General features: G+C 34.3%; 1 protein-coding gene, 1 long non-coding RNA gene and 4 other non-coding genes across 7 annotated transcripts; 1 reads left to right on the forward strand and 5 right to left on the reverse strand.

Annotated features, from left to right (window-relative positions):
- Positions 1 to 2,490: 2,490 nt before the first annotated feature.
- Positions 2,491 to 2,636, reverse strand: LOC120115472. The gene has a single exon (XR_005515487.1). It is a non-coding gene; the product is annotated as a small nucleolar RNA F1/F2/snoR5a (small nucleolar RNA).
- A 134-nt stretch (positions 2,637 to 2,770) lies between these two features.
- LOC120115464 lies at positions 2,771 to 2,854 on the reverse strand. Its single transcript, XR_005515483.1, has one exon. It is a non-coding gene; the product is annotated as a small nucleolar RNA Z196/R39/R59 family (small nucleolar RNA).
- A 78-nt stretch (positions 2,855 to 2,932) lies between these two features.
- On the reverse strand, positions 2,933 to 3,009 carry LOC120115457. The gene has a single exon (XR_005515481.1). It is a non-coding gene; the product is annotated as a small nucleolar RNA Z195/SNORD33/SNORD32 family (small nucleolar RNA).
- Positions 3,010 to 3,100: 91 nt separating this feature from the next.
- On the reverse strand, positions 3,101 to 3,194 carry LOC120115481. Its single transcript, XR_005515488.1, has one exon. It is a non-coding gene; the product is annotated as a small nucleolar RNA U31b (small nucleolar RNA).
- A 1,346-nt stretch (positions 3,195 to 4,540) lies between these two features.
- On the reverse strand, positions 4,541 to 5,040 carry LOC120115137. Its single transcript, XR_005515452.1, has 3 exons — positions 4,970 to 5,040; positions 4,703 to 4,801; positions 4,541 to 4,594 (listed from the first exon to the last, which is right to left on the reverse strand). It is a non-coding gene; the product is annotated as an uncharacterized LOC120115137 (long non-coding RNA).
- A 5,845-nt stretch (positions 5,041 to 10,885) lies between these two features.
- Positions 10,886 to 17,159, forward strand: LOC120115112 (transcriptional adapter ADA2b-like). Of its 2 annotated transcripts, none has more exons than XM_039135874.1 (13): positions 10,886 to 11,190; positions 12,548 to 12,603; positions 13,292 to 13,470; positions 13,741 to 13,806; positions 13,945 to 14,070; positions 14,156 to 14,231; positions 14,555 to 14,615; positions 14,697 to 14,743; positions 14,855 to 14,965; positions 15,111 to 15,333; positions 15,614 to 15,824; positions 15,942 to 16,208; positions 16,656 to 17,159. In XM_039135874.1, exons 1-13 carry the CDS (start codon positions 11,138 to 11,140, stop codon positions 16,845 to 16,847), a joined length of 1,668 nt encoding a protein of 555 aa, XP_038991805.1. In that variant the 5' UTR covers positions 10,886 to 11,137; the 3' UTR covers positions 16,848 to 17,159. The 2 variants fall into 2 exon arrangements, with proteins under 2 accessions (XP_038991805.1, XP_038991812.1); XM_039135881.1 differs by having other exon boundaries at positions 10,888 to 11,190; positions 14,861 to 14,965.
- The last annotated feature ends 1,133 nt before the right edge of the window (positions 17,160 to 18,292 follow it).

Genomic DNA, 18,292 nt, shown 5'->3' on the forward strand with positions numbered 1-18,292 from the left:
TTAGTCTTGCTTTCTTTTCTTTCTTCTTCTTTTTCTCATGGGGGAATCGGTTCCCCCTGGGGGTATCGATTCCCCTCAAGCAATCTGGAATTTCATATACGATGAGGGGGTATCGGTTCCCCCCCTGGGGGTACCGATTCCCCTCTAGCAATCTGGAAATTCATTTCGTTGAGGGGGTATCGGTTCCCCTTGAATGGGTACCGATTCCCCTAACCCAGAAATCCTAATTTGAGCTCGGAAATCATTCCATTTCAGCTCAAACATACATATTTCAATCCCTTTACTACTCTTAGCTCTCATACACTTACTTAAACTAATTATTATCCATTAAATACCTCTAAAACCTAGAAATCCAATTCTCCATGTAGAATTTAAGAATCCAACCCAAATTCCAATATGTTCTAATTTGAATTCTAACCCCTCATACTTCTTAATTAGCTTATTGACAAGTCAAAAATCTGATTCAAACATCAAAAACTCATCCATATCAAAATTTCATCTAAAAACTCATTTTCCAAATCTATCTCTAAAACACTAATCTTGTTGTTTTAATGTCATATAAGCTTTCCTTTAGCTTATATAACATACAAACTTTCATTTCCAATCTTAACAATCAAAGAAACTACCAAGTTCAGTTTCTTACCTTTAATTGCAAGCCACACGTTGAGAGAAGGAAGAGAAGAAAATGAGGAAGAAGGAAGAAGAAATGGGAGGTTCTGGAACCTAAAATCACACGTGGTTCTCATATACCCCATAACATTTTATTTTAATTAGAAATTCCTTGCAAATGACCATTTGGTCCTTACCCCATCTCATATTTACTAACCATACTATTTAAACTATATAATTATTCTACTTTAATCACCAAATGTTGAAACTTTGCAAATTAATCACTAACCCGACATGGAGGATGTTACAGGTATCGATACCGAAAGTGGGTATCGAGACCGATCATCCTAACAATAAAAAAAATATAATCGTTGAAGTCTTTTGTATCGATATCATTGTAGTGAGTATTGATACTCTCCTATCGGTATCGATACCATCACCTTGATATTGATACCAAAAATATATTATGGAAAACAAATATCAATATTGGATTATTGGTTTCGAGACTAATGGGTGATTTCTGACAAAATCAATTTTTTTTGTTTTGAAAAATATTTATAAATTATAATGACTCAAAAACACTTAAAATTATTTTTCACAACCTTAAAACATTTTATGAAATTTTCATAATATTATTAAATTCAAATTCTAATAATATAAATCATTTGATGATTCATGTTATATCAAAATCAAATAATAATTGAATATAATCTAATTCAATATTTTTTTGATTTGACAATAATTTTTAATCGAGTACCCAGCACACTAATTTTTACAGATTCACAGTTAGGACCAAGCTGTATTTTTCAACCCATTAAGTTATTAGGTAATCGGTTCTTAATGTTTTTATATTTTAATTTAGATTAAAATTTTGATTCTCAATTCTAAAATTGGTCAACTCTAATATTTTAATTTTAAATTATTATTTATTAAAACTATGTTACACTCATATTCTAAATCTCTATTTTTTTAAATATTCATCTCTAGCGTTCTAAATTATTTCTAAAATTATTTTCTTAACCTCAAAAAATTTTAATATTTTTAAAATTTCAAATCTTATCTTTAGATTAATTAATTTAAATTTCCAAATTCTATTTATGAATTACATCTTTAATTTTCATATTTTTTTTCTTTGTGAATTTTTAAAATAATATAATTTAGAAAAAATATAAAATTAAGTACCAATAATCTTAAAATGTGGGTATCTGACTATAATGGGTCAAGAATTGAGCCAAGTTTTTAGAACTCAGATACGAAGACCACTAACTAATACTTGAAAATAATATAAAGACTTCACGATTGCATAGCATCTTCATGCAAACTGCATGACATCTTCATGCAAACGGAGAAGACCCCAAAGGTGCACGACGTCTTCAAACCAATAAAACCCTAATTCAAAAACTAATATGATGTATACTTTATATGAGAAAATAATTTTTCCACAACCCTAAATGGACAAGGGAGCCACTTTACATGTGTGCTGCCAAATCAGCATAAGACACCCGAAAATCCAAGGAAGATCACCCCACACCAAGACATGCCTCCTAACCGAGAAATGATCACATGTGACACCTTAATATACAATTAAAAAGAACACTACTAATTTTTTATTATTTAAATAACAAAATCGATAAAAATTACCGAAAACATTATTATTAGGCATTTTACCATATTTCTTAACAAAACCGATAAAACGCTACCGGTTTTATTATTTTTTTTATTGATTTTGTTATTGTTAGACATTTTACCGGAAATGTTAAAAATATTGATTAAAAAACACCCATCAAATCATGTCACAAAATAATTCTCCCACCCTAAATCATTTTTTGCATCACATTATCCAAAAATAATTTGCCAAAATAAAGACTCCAAAAGAGGAAAAAATGTGAGCAGGGATTTAGTAACAGCAAGCTTGTGAACAGAATAGCTAACTGTGTCGCAAGACCTGTTCATGAATTTGTATCTGCCCATCAAAACGAGATCTCCAGCTACAAATACATACTGGACATCAGATACCATGGGCAACAACCATACCAAAAATGTTCTCAAAAGCAAACTTAGCATTGACATAAACATTAACAAGCATCCACCTCTACTCAAGATGAGTATGTGAAACATGAATGCTTCTGTTTAAAGATGTAATTTTTGAAGAAAAAAGTTAAGCAATCTCAGTCGAAAGAAGGTGATTATATATAATCATCACAGATAGATCAGGTCTGATGATTCATGCCCATCATGGATTGCACGAAATCACATTAACAAAAGAAATAGTTAAAATCACTTTAAAATTGACCCCAAATCTAAGGGGGTAAACAATGAGCAGAAGAGATCAGATGGTAGTGCATGTTGTTATTCATCATTCAAATGCAGAAACTATGGATTAGCATCATCACATCTCTTCGCACATTTCAAAGATTCAAACCATTTCAATCCAATCAAAAGGGTAAAAAAGGAAATCAAAATCTTGTTAAATATAACATAAAGACGAAAAGAATCAGATTAGAATGTCAATCACCAACTTCGCATATGAAGACATTAGATACATGCAAAGTAAGACTGGGGCGACAACAACTCTCATCATTTTCACCTCTTCCAGACGAACAAATCTCCAATTAAAATACTGAAAACAGAAGAAAAAACTGAAACCTTAAGCTTCTTGACCCAATTCTTTACGATCTTGCAGGGGAGAAGAATGTTTGCAGGGGAATTAGGGTTTTGGTTTGGCAAACTTAGATTTTTGGCAGACTATATAGTGGTGTTGAAGGGTGAAGTCTTCTTAGGGTTATCTTAGAGATTTAGGGTTTGTTCGGTTTCAAGAAATTATATCAACGGTGGATCTTACTCGTTTGGGTTGTGGGCTGAACCTCAGTCGTCTTTATTTTCGTTGGAGATCGTTAGTAATAGTAATGCAAAAAAAAAAACCTCTCACACATCGGATAGATACATATTCTTTTAAGGGGGCGTTTGGTTTACGGAATATAAGATTACCATTAAGAATAGGATTACCGGAATGTAATATTACCTAACACATTACATTACTGTATTTGGTTTGTTTGGCAGTAATGTAAGATTATAATGTTTGGTTGAATGAATAAAAGATTAATAGAATATATATTTTACCAAATTGACCTTGTTCTGTATTTTTTAACAAATGAAATTCTAATTATTTAAATAAAAATTATTTATATAAAAATTCATCGATAATATATTTAAATAAAAATTATTTATATAAAAATTCATCGATAATTTATTATTTTATTATTTAAATATATCATGTATTATTTTAATTTTAATTAATATTAAATTTTACATCTTCATTAAGTATGAACTTTGAAAGTTTTGAATTGGAATTATGAATTGATTGAAATTTATATGCATGAACGATTGGGAAATTTGTGCGAATTAATCATTCATTGAAACTATGCGAATGGAAAATTTTCGAGCAGTATATTTCAGCTAAATGTATCATTGTAATGGTGTTCCTTCCTGCATATTCAAGATTCCTCGAAAGATGATTTCTACCGAGTCGGACACTTGTTACAGATGATTTCTACGAGTCGGACTCTTGTTACAGACGCTATGTAGGCGGCACACTGGATCTAGCTATCGAACTTTCAGCAGCACAACAGGAAACAACATTATTAAAGCACAAGAATGGACATATATCAACCTTTGAAACAGCCCGAAGTTCCACAAGTGTGCTTGGCCAGAAGTTCCACAAGTGTGTCCCTGTTTATTAGTACCTGCAAAACAATTTACGGTTAGATAAAGTGGCCTAAAAGAAGGGTACCAAAACAATTTACAGAAGTTCCAAGAAATTATTGTTAATTGGAGTAATGTAACAGAAGTTCCACAAGTGTGTCCCATGCTTAATTACATTTACTCAGAAAAGAATAATAACTTTTACCAAACCTCTTTGGCACGTATAAAAGATCACTGGCCAGCATCAACCCTGATGACGGGACACGAGGTTGCTGGATCATAGCTGAAATAGAATACAGGCAAACACTCAAGAGGTTATATTTTAAAAGATAGCATCATAGGAGAGAGTCGAAATAAGTTTAGAATCACAGACAAGATAGCTGCATCGTACCTTTAGCATGAGGCATCATGAACTGTTTACCCTTTTAGTTCCTGCTGAAAGCAAAAGACAAGCCTGACCTACAGCAGCCCCAACAGCAACTGTATGCACCTGTGGGGAACCAATATTACCAAGTTATGAAGGAATTCGGTGAATAAAGAAAAAATTAAATCTCGTTCTTGAGCTAAAGTAACATAAACTCGAGACATCCAGAGAAAATTTTCTTAACAAAATATAGAAAACGAGACAGACTGATATCTTTGAAGAACGAAAATTCACCTCATTTTGTAACTGCATAAGTGCATCATAGATGGCAAAACCCTCCATCTCCAAGCCAACCTGCATTATAAGAGCTTTAAATTAATGTACGTATAGCGAGCAGAAGCGAACATAATGCATGACAAGCAGAAGAAGCGCCAGCATGGAAGAAGAAGCTAGTGTTTACAATTCAGATACTATTCGGGTTTATATACAGTTTCATATTTGTAGGTTTACATGCACTTAATCTACACAAAAGACTGAAAATCCAAATTTTAACTCAACTGACTTTTTTACTTATTAAATGAGAACCAAGGTATGAGTCTAACATCTCCAGAAGCTACGCGATCCATAATGTATTACATCTTAAATTCATTATCAAATTTGAAGGTACCATATGCAAAGCTCACCGTTTCATCATCATCACGAGTTGTTCTCGTAGAGTTTATGTAAAAATAGATTGGTTGCTTGGGATCCATCCATTAAAGATACATTAGTTCTGCAACTACAAGCTCTGTCACTGCAGGCACAAGCTGAAAGGTAGAAACGATCAAACTATTTGAACAAATTACAGTAACAACAAAACAGTATGATATAGGAAATGATACTCTTGGTTTGCTTTCTTGTACTGAGAGATCCATGAATTAGGATCCTAATACATAGAGATACAGATTGTCCCTCGGGAACAAGAATTTCCAGGAAATAGTTATCTCAAAACTCTTAACAAGATTGCAAAAACATGAAATTCCAGTTATCCTCAACCAAATTTTGCAATTTTTATAAAAATAATTTCTAATTTGGTAAAGCATATGCAGCAGAAAACATTTACAATTTATAAACCTCACCCACCCACCCACCCTTTTAAATCGGAATTCGGGAATACTCACCGGCATGCCAATGTAAACTATTCTACCGTTAAGAAGCAATGAAGGTAAGTCCGGTGGAGGGCTTTTCGGCCTCTGCTCATTGTATGACAATGATCTTTCCACCTAATTCAGTTTCGATGAATGATTAGTTCGAAAAAATTCAATCAATACAAATTTATCAACTAAAATATATTTAAAAAAACCTAATACTATATCTGAAAACAAGAGCTCGAAAATTTTCCATTCGCATAGTTTCAATGAATGATTAATTCGCACAAATTTCCCATTCATTCATGCATATAAATTTCAATTAATTCATAATTCTAATTCAAAACTTTCAAAGTTTATGCGAATGAAAATTAACAAAAATAAATAAATCAAAAAGCCAGAGAATTACCAGATTTAGAATGAAGAATGTGGAGACAGAGAGTTCTCGACTTCCACGGACATCAAAGACGATGACCCATATTTTGGCATCCCCTTCAACCATATAAGGAGGAGAACACAAAGGCGAATCAACACCATAATACTACCCATCGAAGCAGGGGAGCAACGATGGAAGGCAGATGGAAATCACGCACGGCCGGAATTTCAAAGAATCCTGATAGCCAGAACGAAGTGGGGAGGGCTATTTTAGACAACAGGGACGAGAATAATCAAATACGGGAGATGAGGGATGGATATTCCTGGGAAAACAGTAAACTAAATCACTGTTGGTATTATGTTTTACGCACTTGGTAATCTGTCTCCATCCAATCGTATTTATCAGGAAAAAAAACATTTCTCTCAGGAATGAATTATACCATGAATCAAACGGGGGTCTAAGTGCTTAACTAAAATCTTTAATAGTAAATTATGTATTTAGTCATTCAATTATCATTTTTGTTTTTTTGGTCATCTATTTTTTTTTAAAAAAATCATTATTAAAGGGTTGTTTGTTTACTTCAGAATGATTAAGCACTGAATCATTCAAAGGTGAGAAACAAACACGCTGAATGCTGAACGGTTCAGCATTCAGCGTTGAATGATTCTATTCAGAGCCAAACAAACAATCTATAACATTATGTTTTAGTTTTATTTTGAATGTCTGTCATAAAAAAATGGTTAACTAAATATTATTTTGGGTAAATAACATCAATCATCACTGAACTTTACTCTCTCTCCTATTCCACTCACTGTACTTTAAATATGTTCAATTTTCTCGGTAAACTTAATACATTTGTTTTTTCGTCACTCCACCGTTTCCTCACTAACGGTGTCATAAATTGGCCGTTATATTGATACAAAATGACGTCGTTTTAGTGAAAATAAGAGAAATAATAAAATTCAGTGATGATTTGTTTAATTTACCCATATTTTTAGATGAATATTTTCATTGTACTCAAAAGTAGAAAACCTACGATCATCTCTACAAGCAGCCAAAGTTGAATAAAAATCAACTCAAAAGAGGGAAAAAATGTATCATACTTTAGTTGTCATGCTTAGTACTCTATTTACATATCCCTCACGGTAAGTTGTTTTCCTCATAATTTCATTTTCACCGTTTCCTTGATTTTTTCCATCATCTTTAAAACTGTAACCATACTTCTTTTAAATAACTTCTGATCTATCGCTTTTCAAATCCAGTAATATATCTAGGGTTGTAAATGAGACGAGACAGATCGTGAGATACTCGAGATCGACTCGATCAAAGCTCGATAAATACTCGGATCGAATGGACTCGACTCGAGTTCTTAACGAGCCGAAACGAGCTACTTGGTATTCGACTCGAAAAGCTCGTGAGAAGCTCGAAAACATAATATATTAAGATTTTATTTTTTTTAAAAGTAAATTATTAATAATATTAACATTTATGTATTGATATTTTAAAAAATACAGTAACATTTTAATGTATTTAAGGTTCAGGTTCAAGTTCGAGTTTGAGGTTTCAATCGAGTTAAGTTTAAGATTTTTTTTTCTTCATTTCGAGCCTTTTTGAGCTGCTCACGAGCTTCAGTTCATGATTTCGAGTTTTCGAGTCGAGTCGAGCTCAGCACTACTCGAGCTCGACTCGGCTCGTTTACACCCCTAAATATATCTATTCTATACTAGAGATATTGATCTTTTTAATGAACCTAGGAGGAGTAAAAGATAGAAAGTTACAACTAGTTTTGGTCCAGATTTTCTTACTTCATTTATTGTTGAACTTGATGACTTAGACCCGATTAATGATTCTGTATCTCATATGTTTTTAATAGGCGATGATCCAAAAATGTATGATGAAGTTATTAAGTCTATCAATGCTAAATTTTGGAGAAGTGCAACTAATTATGAGCTTGAATCTATCTTGTCTAATTACATTTGGGAATTAATGAATTTGCCTAAAGGTTGTAAGCTCATTAGTAATAAATGGGTATTTAGAAAGAAACTAAGACCAGATGGGTCAATACAAAGGTATCAGGCAAGACTAGATGTAAAGGGATTCCATAAAAAATTTGGAGTTGATTTTTTCGATACTTATTCTCTTGTGACTAAGATCTTAATTGTTAGTGTATTGTTTTCCTTAGCTTCAATTCATAATTTTTTGGGTGCACCAAATGGTTGTCAAGACAACATTTTTGAATGAATGAAAATTTAGATGAAGAGATCTATATGGAGCAACCTTTAGGATTCACGGTCCCTGGAAAAGAGGATAAGGTTTACAGACTCAAAAAATTCTTGTATGGCCATAAACAAGCTCCAAAACAGTGATACATAAAATTTCACAAAACTATTCTTAGTTATAGTTTCATAGTTAATGGTGTTGATGCATGTGCGTATACTAAAATTTTTGAATCGAATCATGTTATTATTAGTCTTTATGTTGATAACTTAATGATTTTTGGTGCACACATTGAAGTCATTAAGAAAACTAAGAAATTTGTATCTACAATATTTAAAACGACCGATTTATGAGAGGTACATGTAATATTAAGGGTAAAAGTTAATAAATCTAATAGGGGTTTTTCTTTAAATCAATCTCACTATATAGAAAAAGTATTAAAGAAATTTGATAGTTTTGATGTAAACTCTGTGAGAACCACGTATGATTCAAGCATACTTTTTAAAAAGAATAAAGGGAATTGTATATCTTAAAGTGAGTATGCCAAGATTATTGGAAGTCTTATGTTCTTAATGAACTATACTCGACCAGATATTGCTTATGTTGTCAGTAGACTTAGTAGATATACTTATAACCCAAGTAGTGAACACTAGAATGGACTTAAACATTTATTAAAATATCTTAGAGGTACTATTAATTGGGGTATGCAATTTGTTGGCTATCCGACAGTCCTTGAAGGATATTGTAATGTTAATTGGGTAACTGACAATGATGAAGTTAGTTTCACTAGTGGCTATGTTTTCACATTGGGAGGGGCAACAATTTTGTGGAAGTCTGCTAAACAAACGTGTATTGCTCGCTTCACTATGGAATCAGAGTTTATAGCTCTTGACTTAAATGGACAAGAAGTCGAGTGGCTTAGGAATCTATTTGCAGAGATTCCTTTGTGGGGAAGGCCTATGCCTCTTATTTCATATTTTATAAATCAAGTCTATAATGGTAAGAAAAGGCATATTCAGATAAGACATGAATGTCTGAGACATTTAGTAAAGAATGATGTACTCTTTATGTGGTATGTGAAATCAGAAATGAACCTAGCTGATTCATTGCCCAAAGGGTTACATAGGAAAATTATTTTTGATAAGTCAAGAGGATGGGTCTTAAGCCCATTGATTAAATTTAGTATGTTATTTCCTATCCATATGGCATACTATGCACAACTGAGGTTGAGTTTTCAAATTGTTAATGGATTCACATCCCATGTTTTGGTTGGTCCTAGTGAGAAGGACCTGATGAATCCATCAATATGAAAGGAGAAACTTATGCTATTAATGAGTTCATAGCCCATGACTAGGGTGGTCTTCGTGAGACGGACTTGATGAATTCACCGAATATTAATTGTGAGGTTGAGTACTAAATACTCTTAATGACTTCATATCCATAATTTGGGTGGTCTATATTGAGATAAACTTGATGAAGCCACCTACATAAGTGTGAAGGACTAGCCACCTTCTATGAAAAACATTAGGGTCATTTTTCTATAGCACTTATAGCATCCCAAGCTAAATTGACTTTATTGTTGATCTATCACGAAACTCAGTTGATGAAGAAATTAGTTGTGTGCTACATGTTTACTGTTATATTACTAAGTTCCAGATTCGTTCACTTGTTAACCGTCTCCGCCACCCCGATGAAAACCAATTTAGGCAAAAATACATTAAAGGTCCCTTTACTTTAAAAAAAAGTCAATATGACTATCATATTATTTTTTCTTTCAATATGACCCTCCAATTCAGAAAATAAATCTAATGTAGCCCTTTGACCAACGTTTTTTGTCATTTACTGTTATAGTACTAGCGTGGCAGTTCACTGTACTAAGGTGACAGTCCATGGTGTTGATGTGACGGTCAACGATGATTGATAACGTGACAGATGACATGATAAATAAGCTTAATTGGTAACTCAAAAATGATAGATACATTGCCACATTAGCACTGTGGACCACCATGAATTGGCACACCAATACCGTAACGGTCAATGACGAAAAAACGTTGGTCAAAGGGCCACATTGAATTTATCTTTCGAGTTAGAGAGCCATATTAAAAGAAAAAAATAATATGAATACATTAATATTTTTTTTTATCAAAACTACCTGTACCTTTGATGCTTTTTGCCAAAAATTTAATTTGATAACTATGATTTGAACATGAGTTGAAATACAAGTATTCTGATATAGTAAAATAAGATAATGAGATAAAAAAAAGAGAAAATAAATATATACTTTTCTTTTACATTAAGACACGTCAATATGAGATAGATCATAAAGTTTAGTGACTAATTTAGTGACAAAAGGTTTAATTTAAAAAATTAGTGATAAAATTGAATTAGTGGTCAATATGAGATAGATCATAAAGTTTAGTGACTAATTTTGTAGTTTAACCATCAAATGTAAAACGAAAACGAAGGTGTTTGCAGTTGACAAACGAAGTACTTAACAGCAAATAGACCAAATAATTGTTCATAATTTTTAGTATAAACATACAACTGAATTCGTCCAATTCCCAATCCTCATAAAGATTTAAAATTTATACAAATTTTATGAAATTCAGTTAAACCCATCAAATTCAAAACCCTTCTTCGCTTCTTCTTCGTAAGCTGATATTTCCTTTTCGTAAGCTGATATTTCCTTTGTCAAAGTTTCATACTTTCCTGAGAAACTAGGGTTCACTACTTCAAATTTCAATGGGTCGTTCTCGCGGGAATTTTCACTCTGCTGATGACGATCCCACTCAGAGGTTAGCCTTCTTTTTCTTTCTTTAATTTTTCCTATTTTGAAGAATTATTGGGTGGAATTATGTTTGTATCAAATAATCTTGTCTGCATTGGAGCTTGCATGGTGAAGGGCGAAGATTATTCAGAAATTGCACCTGTTGGTTTGAGTTGGAACTTTTGCAGTTTTGGTTACTTCATTTTTTTAGTCGTAAAAAGAACACAAGGACCCGTTCAAATGTTCAAATTTGCCTAAATACCGTTGATGCTCTTTTGGTGATTGATTGTTGACGTACTCTTTGAGGAAGGTCAGCTATGAGTTTAGAGAATATGGGTTGCTTCAAGATGAATGTGAGCTAGAGGGTGTTAAAGCTTATGCTCTGGAATGCTCTCCTCTGCTTAAGTGAGCAGAGAGTGTTGTTGAATGGAGAGGGAAGCAAGAACTTAAACACGGAAAGTAGTTGAATCGAAAGTGTAGAGAGAGAAAGAGATTCGTACTTTAGTTTTTGGGCTGTCCAAAGGTTTGCTTGATGGATGTTCATTGGCTTCTCGACTGGCCATATTGACATCCTGTTCTGTCTAGTGATCACCAGTTTGTCAGCCTTGCAACCTTGGTTGCTTGAGGTCCTTTCTGACTCGGTAATTGGTATTTGGCAGCTACTTGCAGTGCCAGTTGGTTTGCTCATGTATGTTCATTGGCTTCTCGACTACCCATATTGACATCCTGATCTGTCTAGTGATCACCTGTTTGTCAGCCTTGCAACCTAAGTTGCTTGAGGTCCTTTCCGACTCGATAACTGGTATTTGGAAGCTACTTGCAGTGCCAGGTGGTTTGCTCCATGGTCATGCTGAGTGTTTCAGCTCTTGTGGTCTTGAACTTTCTTTGGCATGTAGCTTTGCTCATATCTTGGTATAACAAATACGTTTAGAGATGGAAATGCAACTCACATATGCACTACTGAGAATAGTGTTTACTGCAGCCTGATATGTTAGTTTCTGTTTTAAATTAACTTTTTCTCTGTTTTCCTCCAGTTGTTTTAATGGATTTGATTATCTACTATTCTACTCTTCCATTTAGTTTTACTGGATTGTTAGTTTATTAACTATGAAGTTTCTTTTAATGGTGGATCTGACTTTCTCAGAATCTAAATCTCTTGCTGTAATGAATTTTATGATAAACAAATGATAAATGATCGTTGTCTTGCTTTCCTTGTGATAACTTGCAGCCTTTTCCCATGTGTTTGCGTAATAATCAATTATTAGTTTGCTTAACATCATTTTTTTCCTTTAAATTTCTTACTGTGATATAATCAGTTAATGATTGTTTTTGTGGTTCTCTGTTTTGGGTTGCTTCATTTAAATACCTCTTTTCTTGTTATGCAGATCAAGGAGAAAGAAGAATGCATCTGCTGGAGAAAATTTAGAATCTTCATCTTCAGGTGCTTTTCTATCTTATACAATTTCCAAGTGCAACCCTCTTAGAATGAATTTTGCTGCAGAAAGTTGTTTTTACGATGCAATTATTTGAAAAAAAAATGAGATGACCACCATATCCATGTTTTTATCCAGTAATGGAAATTTAATTGTAGGGAAGTTATGGAGAGTGTGTCAAGGGTGTTTCAAGAGACAACAATGGCCATTTTATTTATTTGAGAAATAGGAATTGCTAAATATTTGGAATCTTCCGGATTACTTCTTCTAGTAACTAATCAATAAATACCCTCTGAATGTAGAGAATTTGCTGCCAAAACTTAACAAAGTTTGCATTCTATTTTGTTATATTCCGTCTTTACTTTAGACCTAGATAGGGTTTCTAAAAGTTGACCCATAAATCTATCTAAAGCAGATTGGCATGCATATCTTGCATGTGTAAAAGTTCTAATATATGTTTAGATATAATAGTGTTATGATCAGCTTCTATCAAGATTATAAACGGTATGATATGGTGCTGTTGATTTTTTGGTTATTTTAAAATTATTGGTCCTCCTAGAATGCTAAATTGTTTTTTGTTCAGTAGAATATCATTTCACTCTTAACAGTTAATCCTCTACATGCAATTTCTTGTTCATTCATGAGCTTTTTTTTACCCTTTCCATTTCCCTCATCTTATATCTGTTTTGGAGCTAGGTCAAGGAACAAGTGAAGGGAAAAGGGCTTTATACCACTGCAATTACTGCAACAAAGACATCACAGGAAAAATCCGTATCAAATGTGCTAATTGTCCTGATTTCGACCTATGTATAGAGTGCTTTTCTGTTGGAGCTGAGGTTACACCCCATAAAAGCAGCCATCCTTACAGGGTCATGGTTAGTAAAAGCCTTCTGGAAACAATTTCTCCTGTCCTGATAACACACAATTGTCAATTTTCCTTTTTCTGGTTTATGTTAATGCATAGTTTTTGATGACTTTTTCCCATCTGAAAAATCTGTTCTCCAAGTCTTTTATGCCCATTTAGCAGCGTTGATTCCTATATTGTGACATTAGCTTTTGTTGCTTATTTATTCTGTATCATGTATCTGTTGCTGTACCTTGGTTATGTTTTGATTCAGTGCTGACAGCTGAGTTTTGATTAACAGGACAACTTATCTTTTCCCCTTATCTGTCCTGACTGGAATGCAGACGAAGAAATTTTGCTTCTAGAGGTATTTCTATGTTTGTTCTCATTCTTAAAGCAGTGAAGAGATTTTATGTATATTCCTCCTTGATTTGTTGTGTACAGAATTTTATATGTGTAATAATCAAGGAAACAATCTTGTTGCTGTTGTCTTTTCTAATTATAGGGAATTGAAATGTATGGCCTTGGAAACTGGACAGAAGTTGCCGAGCATGTGGGCACTAAGAGCAAGGAAAAGTGCATTAACCATTATACTAATATTTATATGAAGTCCCCATTCTTCCCTCTTCCGGTATGAGAGTTTAAAACTATCAAGTCCCTTATTAATTGTCTTTTCATGAATATTGTTAAGATTTGACAACTTTATTTCTTCAAAGGATATGTCTCATGTTGTTGGTAAAAATAGAAAAGAGCTTCTTGCTATGGCTAAAGGGCATACTGAGGACAAGAAAGGTTAGTAAATTTTTTTAGTTATTCTCTTTTCTATATTCTTCAATATGTTCTTCACCCCCCAACCTTTTCTTTTTCATTTGGTGGAGTTCCAAGGCGTGTGGGATACTAAGGGAAATTTGGATTCATTTTCTTTTCCTTTTCGCTTGAAACTTTCTTTCATTTATGTGGCGAAAATTCTCTCTCTAGAGAAGATAAAAAGAGTGAGAGTGAACACTGAACATGGTCTGAGGCAGGCTACATGTGCTGCAGACGCTTCCTGAATTATAATTTGTTTCCTTCTGTTATTGCAAATGCTTATCATTAATTTATTGTGAGGGTCTCAGGACCCATGCTTGGGGAGCTTTCAGTGAAAGAAGAATCTCTTTTTTCACCTTCAAGAGTCAAGTATGAATACCACTCTCCTCTCTGTTTGTATCATCTTTGCATCTATGCTGTTTCTTATGTGAGTTTTATTGATTTACCCAGAGTTGAAGGTGGTAGTTGTGGTCGATTAATGTCTGCATTAAATGCAGGTGAGCATTATATATCATTTTTCTTTCCCGTCCTGGAGATTTTTAATTTATTTTAGTATGTGCACAAATAATGTGATCATCGTGATCCTCATGCTTACTTTCTTCTACAAACTTCAGATGTAGAGTCGGGGGTGCGTTCTAACAGTAACAGTACACCATCGGGAGATGTTATGAAGGTATCGAACATGACCCAGGTTAAAGATGGAAATGTTAAAATGGAAGGTCTGATATCTTTTACTTTCTGTCCGTTCCCTTTAATTTTCATTATTCTGGTAAATATATAGCCCATATGACACTGAGCCATTTTTAGTTTTGTACATAATGAGCCATTATTCCAGTATAACTCATTGTTATTATTGCCTTTTAGATCATCAAGTTGACAGAAATTTTGGGGGAAAGAAGCCAAATTCGCCGGGAAATGATGGTCCTTCTTTAGTTGAGTTGAGTGGTTATAACATCAAAAGGCAGGAGTTCGATCCAGAGTATGACAATGATGCAGAGCAGTTACTAGCTGAGATGGAATTTAAAGACACTGATACTGAGGAGGAGCGGGAGCTTAAGCTGCGAGTGTTGCGTATCTATTCAAAGAGGTAAGCAGCTGGTAATCTGATTCAGGCTGTAGTGGTAATTGATTCCACTCATGTAAACTTGTAAGATGTTAAGAAGTAAAGCCCATATTAGCACATCGGAATAATATGGCGTAGAATAGAAAGTTTTCAGGGTTGGGGAAGGACTTATGTCTATAATTTTTGGATCTTGAATTGATTTCCCATTATGTTTCTCATCCAGGAAAAACAAAACTTCTCTTATAGTTATAAGAAATGTGCAATATTTTTCTCTGCCTCATGCTTGAAACGAATCTACTGTTAGGCTGGATGAGAGGAAGCGCCGAAAGGATTTCATTCTCGAAAGAAATTTGTTATATCCTAATCCTTTTGAGAAGGACTTATCTCCTGAGGAGAGGGCACTTTGCCGACGTTATGACGTCTTCATGCGCTTTCATTCGAAGGTAGAACATGACGAATTGCTTCAGACGGTTATCGCTGAGCACCGGACTTTAAAAAGGATTGAAGAACTCAAGGTCTTGTTCATGCCTGGAATTGTTGCTTGGCCACATTTTCTACCTTCTACGTTGTTTGCATATCTAATCTTCATAATATGGTCACTTATTGTTGTCAGTTGAAATAACTATGTGCAGGAAGCCCGAGCAGCTGGTTGTCGAACATCAGCTGAGGCGGACCGATATCTTGAACAAAAGAGGAAAAGGGAAGCTGAAGAAACTTCTCACCGAGCAAAAGATGGAATCCAGGTTGGTCCAGGTGGCCAGGCAGCCCCAAACTCATTCATGGCTTCTGAGTCGGTTGGCAAGGACTCAAATTCAAGACCAACAGCACAGGCTTCTGCAAGTTATGCTAAAGATTTGGACATAATGGGATTCGCAGAAACCCAGTTACTGTCTGAAACTGTATGTTATATCCCTAATCTCTATATTCTCATCTGATCTGATGCTGTTTTTCAAGAGAACCGTTTAGTCCTTAGCCTCGAGTAAACTTGTCAATTTTGACCTGAACTAGAAAGTCCGGCCATATTAACTTAAATCCAAGCCCAACCAACTTGACTTGACCATAAAAGTCAACTACATGAACCCAAACCTGAAAATAAACCGATCACAAAATGATTGTAATCTGAATAAAAAATGGCCGGAACTTGAAGCAACCTGATCCCAAAACTATAAAAAAAAAATTAAAACCCGAACTGAATTGATTCCAAAATCAACCAGATCCCTCCTCCCCCGTTTACGGGTCTAGCCTTGAGGTAGGAGTTTGCTTGCAGCCTGCGAGTGCTCCTCACTGTAATTTTTGTTAGAGCTATTAAGCAAATTGTAACCATTGATGGTCGTGTATGTTGGCAGGAGAAGCGACTGTGCAGTGAGATCCGGTTGCCTCCGCCACTTTATCTGAGGATGCTGCAGATCATTTCAGAAGAGATCTTCAATGGCAACATCAGTAAAAAAGCGGATGCTCATCGCTTATTCAAGATTGAACCAAGCAAGATCGATAGAGTTTATGATATGCTGGTGAAGAAGGGGATTGCTACCCCATGACATTGTAATCGACCGCGTTCATGATTTAGCTGCTGCTGCTGCTGCTGCGAAAGCTGACTACCATCTTTGTTTTCTATCATTTTTTTTTACTTTCAAGAGAATGAAACCAAATAATAATAATTGTGTATGTAGGTACCAATATTAGGTACTTTAAAATATGGAGTACTGTTTATAGTCATGTTAATACTGTGTAATTTATTTTCATCACATTAGATCAGTTCTCTCCAAAGACATGGAGAAATGAGGTTTTGTATTAGTAAGTTTAGAATAAGCTGTATCAAATATCAAAATTTCTTCCCCTTAGTTTACAAATCAAGATCATGTTTTCTGGTGTCTGATATGATGCAAGGAAATCCAAAAGATGGAGAAGACGATGAACACAAAATTTTCATGTTATGATTAATGATAAATTATGTATTTAGTCACTCAACTATCACATTGGTTATTTAATCAAACTGTTAATATTAAACAGTTTTTGTTAACCGGGCCGTTAAAAATGATGATTAATGATTAAAATTACGGTTACAAATTTTGATAAATGTTAAAAAGATGTTAGCATGATATACCATGATTTGATATATGATGAATGAATTCACATGATATGGAAAGAGTTTACAGTACTATGATGTAATGGAATGTAGCTTGATATGTACATGTCATGTTGGTATGAACTTGTACAGTGTGACACGGGTTTGATTGCATTCATGTTAGCTAGAGACCTTGAGGTCGTGGGATCGAGTCCCACGGAGGGCATTTCATAATTCGGAGGTCTCTTACGGAAGCTGCTCTCAACCTGGTGTTGGGGGTAGCCTACTATTTTACCTCCCCTTACCCCATACATATGGGAAAAAGGGACATCCATTTTTAGCTAGAGACCTTCGATTAATGAAGACGTTTAACTGATGGAGAACCGCTAGTTTCCGAGAATTCATCTTCGAAAATATAACCATACTTCAAAAACTTTAAGCCATACCTAGTTCTAACTTCTCTGAGTCCATCCCTATGTTGCTATTATTATTTGTTTCATTATATGCACCATTAAACGAGTAGCTTAGTATGTGATTTTGGTATGTTTAGAAACTTATTCGACTTCCAAACCGAATAGAGTGTTACATAATATCCCTTGAAGATCGACAATATCCCTTGCAGATCGACCTTATGAATTTAATTCACATCAACAACTGTCAGACCAGGTCTCAAACTAGAGCTTTCTTCTTGTGTACAACCAAGGGTTGTTGAAAACTATTGTGGTCACAAATAAGAGTGAGTGCGTTTATTCATCCATTGTTAACTTACCGGAGAACACAACCAGGAAACTGTGGAGACATCACTTCTGTGCAGGGCTGCGGTGAATGCTTCATCATATTTCTTCTCAGCTATCATTCTTCCCAACTCTTTCATTGGATCCATGTGACTCCGGCTGCTACAAAAAGAACATATATCAG

This window comes from Hibiscus syriacus, unplaced genomic scaffold (assembly GCF_006381635.1).
Source record: "Hibiscus syriacus cultivar Baekdansim isolate YM2019G1 unplaced genomic scaffold, ASM638163v2 tig00000778_pilon, whole genome shotgun sequence".
NCBI classification, from domain to species: Eukaryota; Viridiplantae; Streptophyta; class Magnoliopsida; order Malvales; family Malvaceae; genus Hibiscus; species Hibiscus syriacus.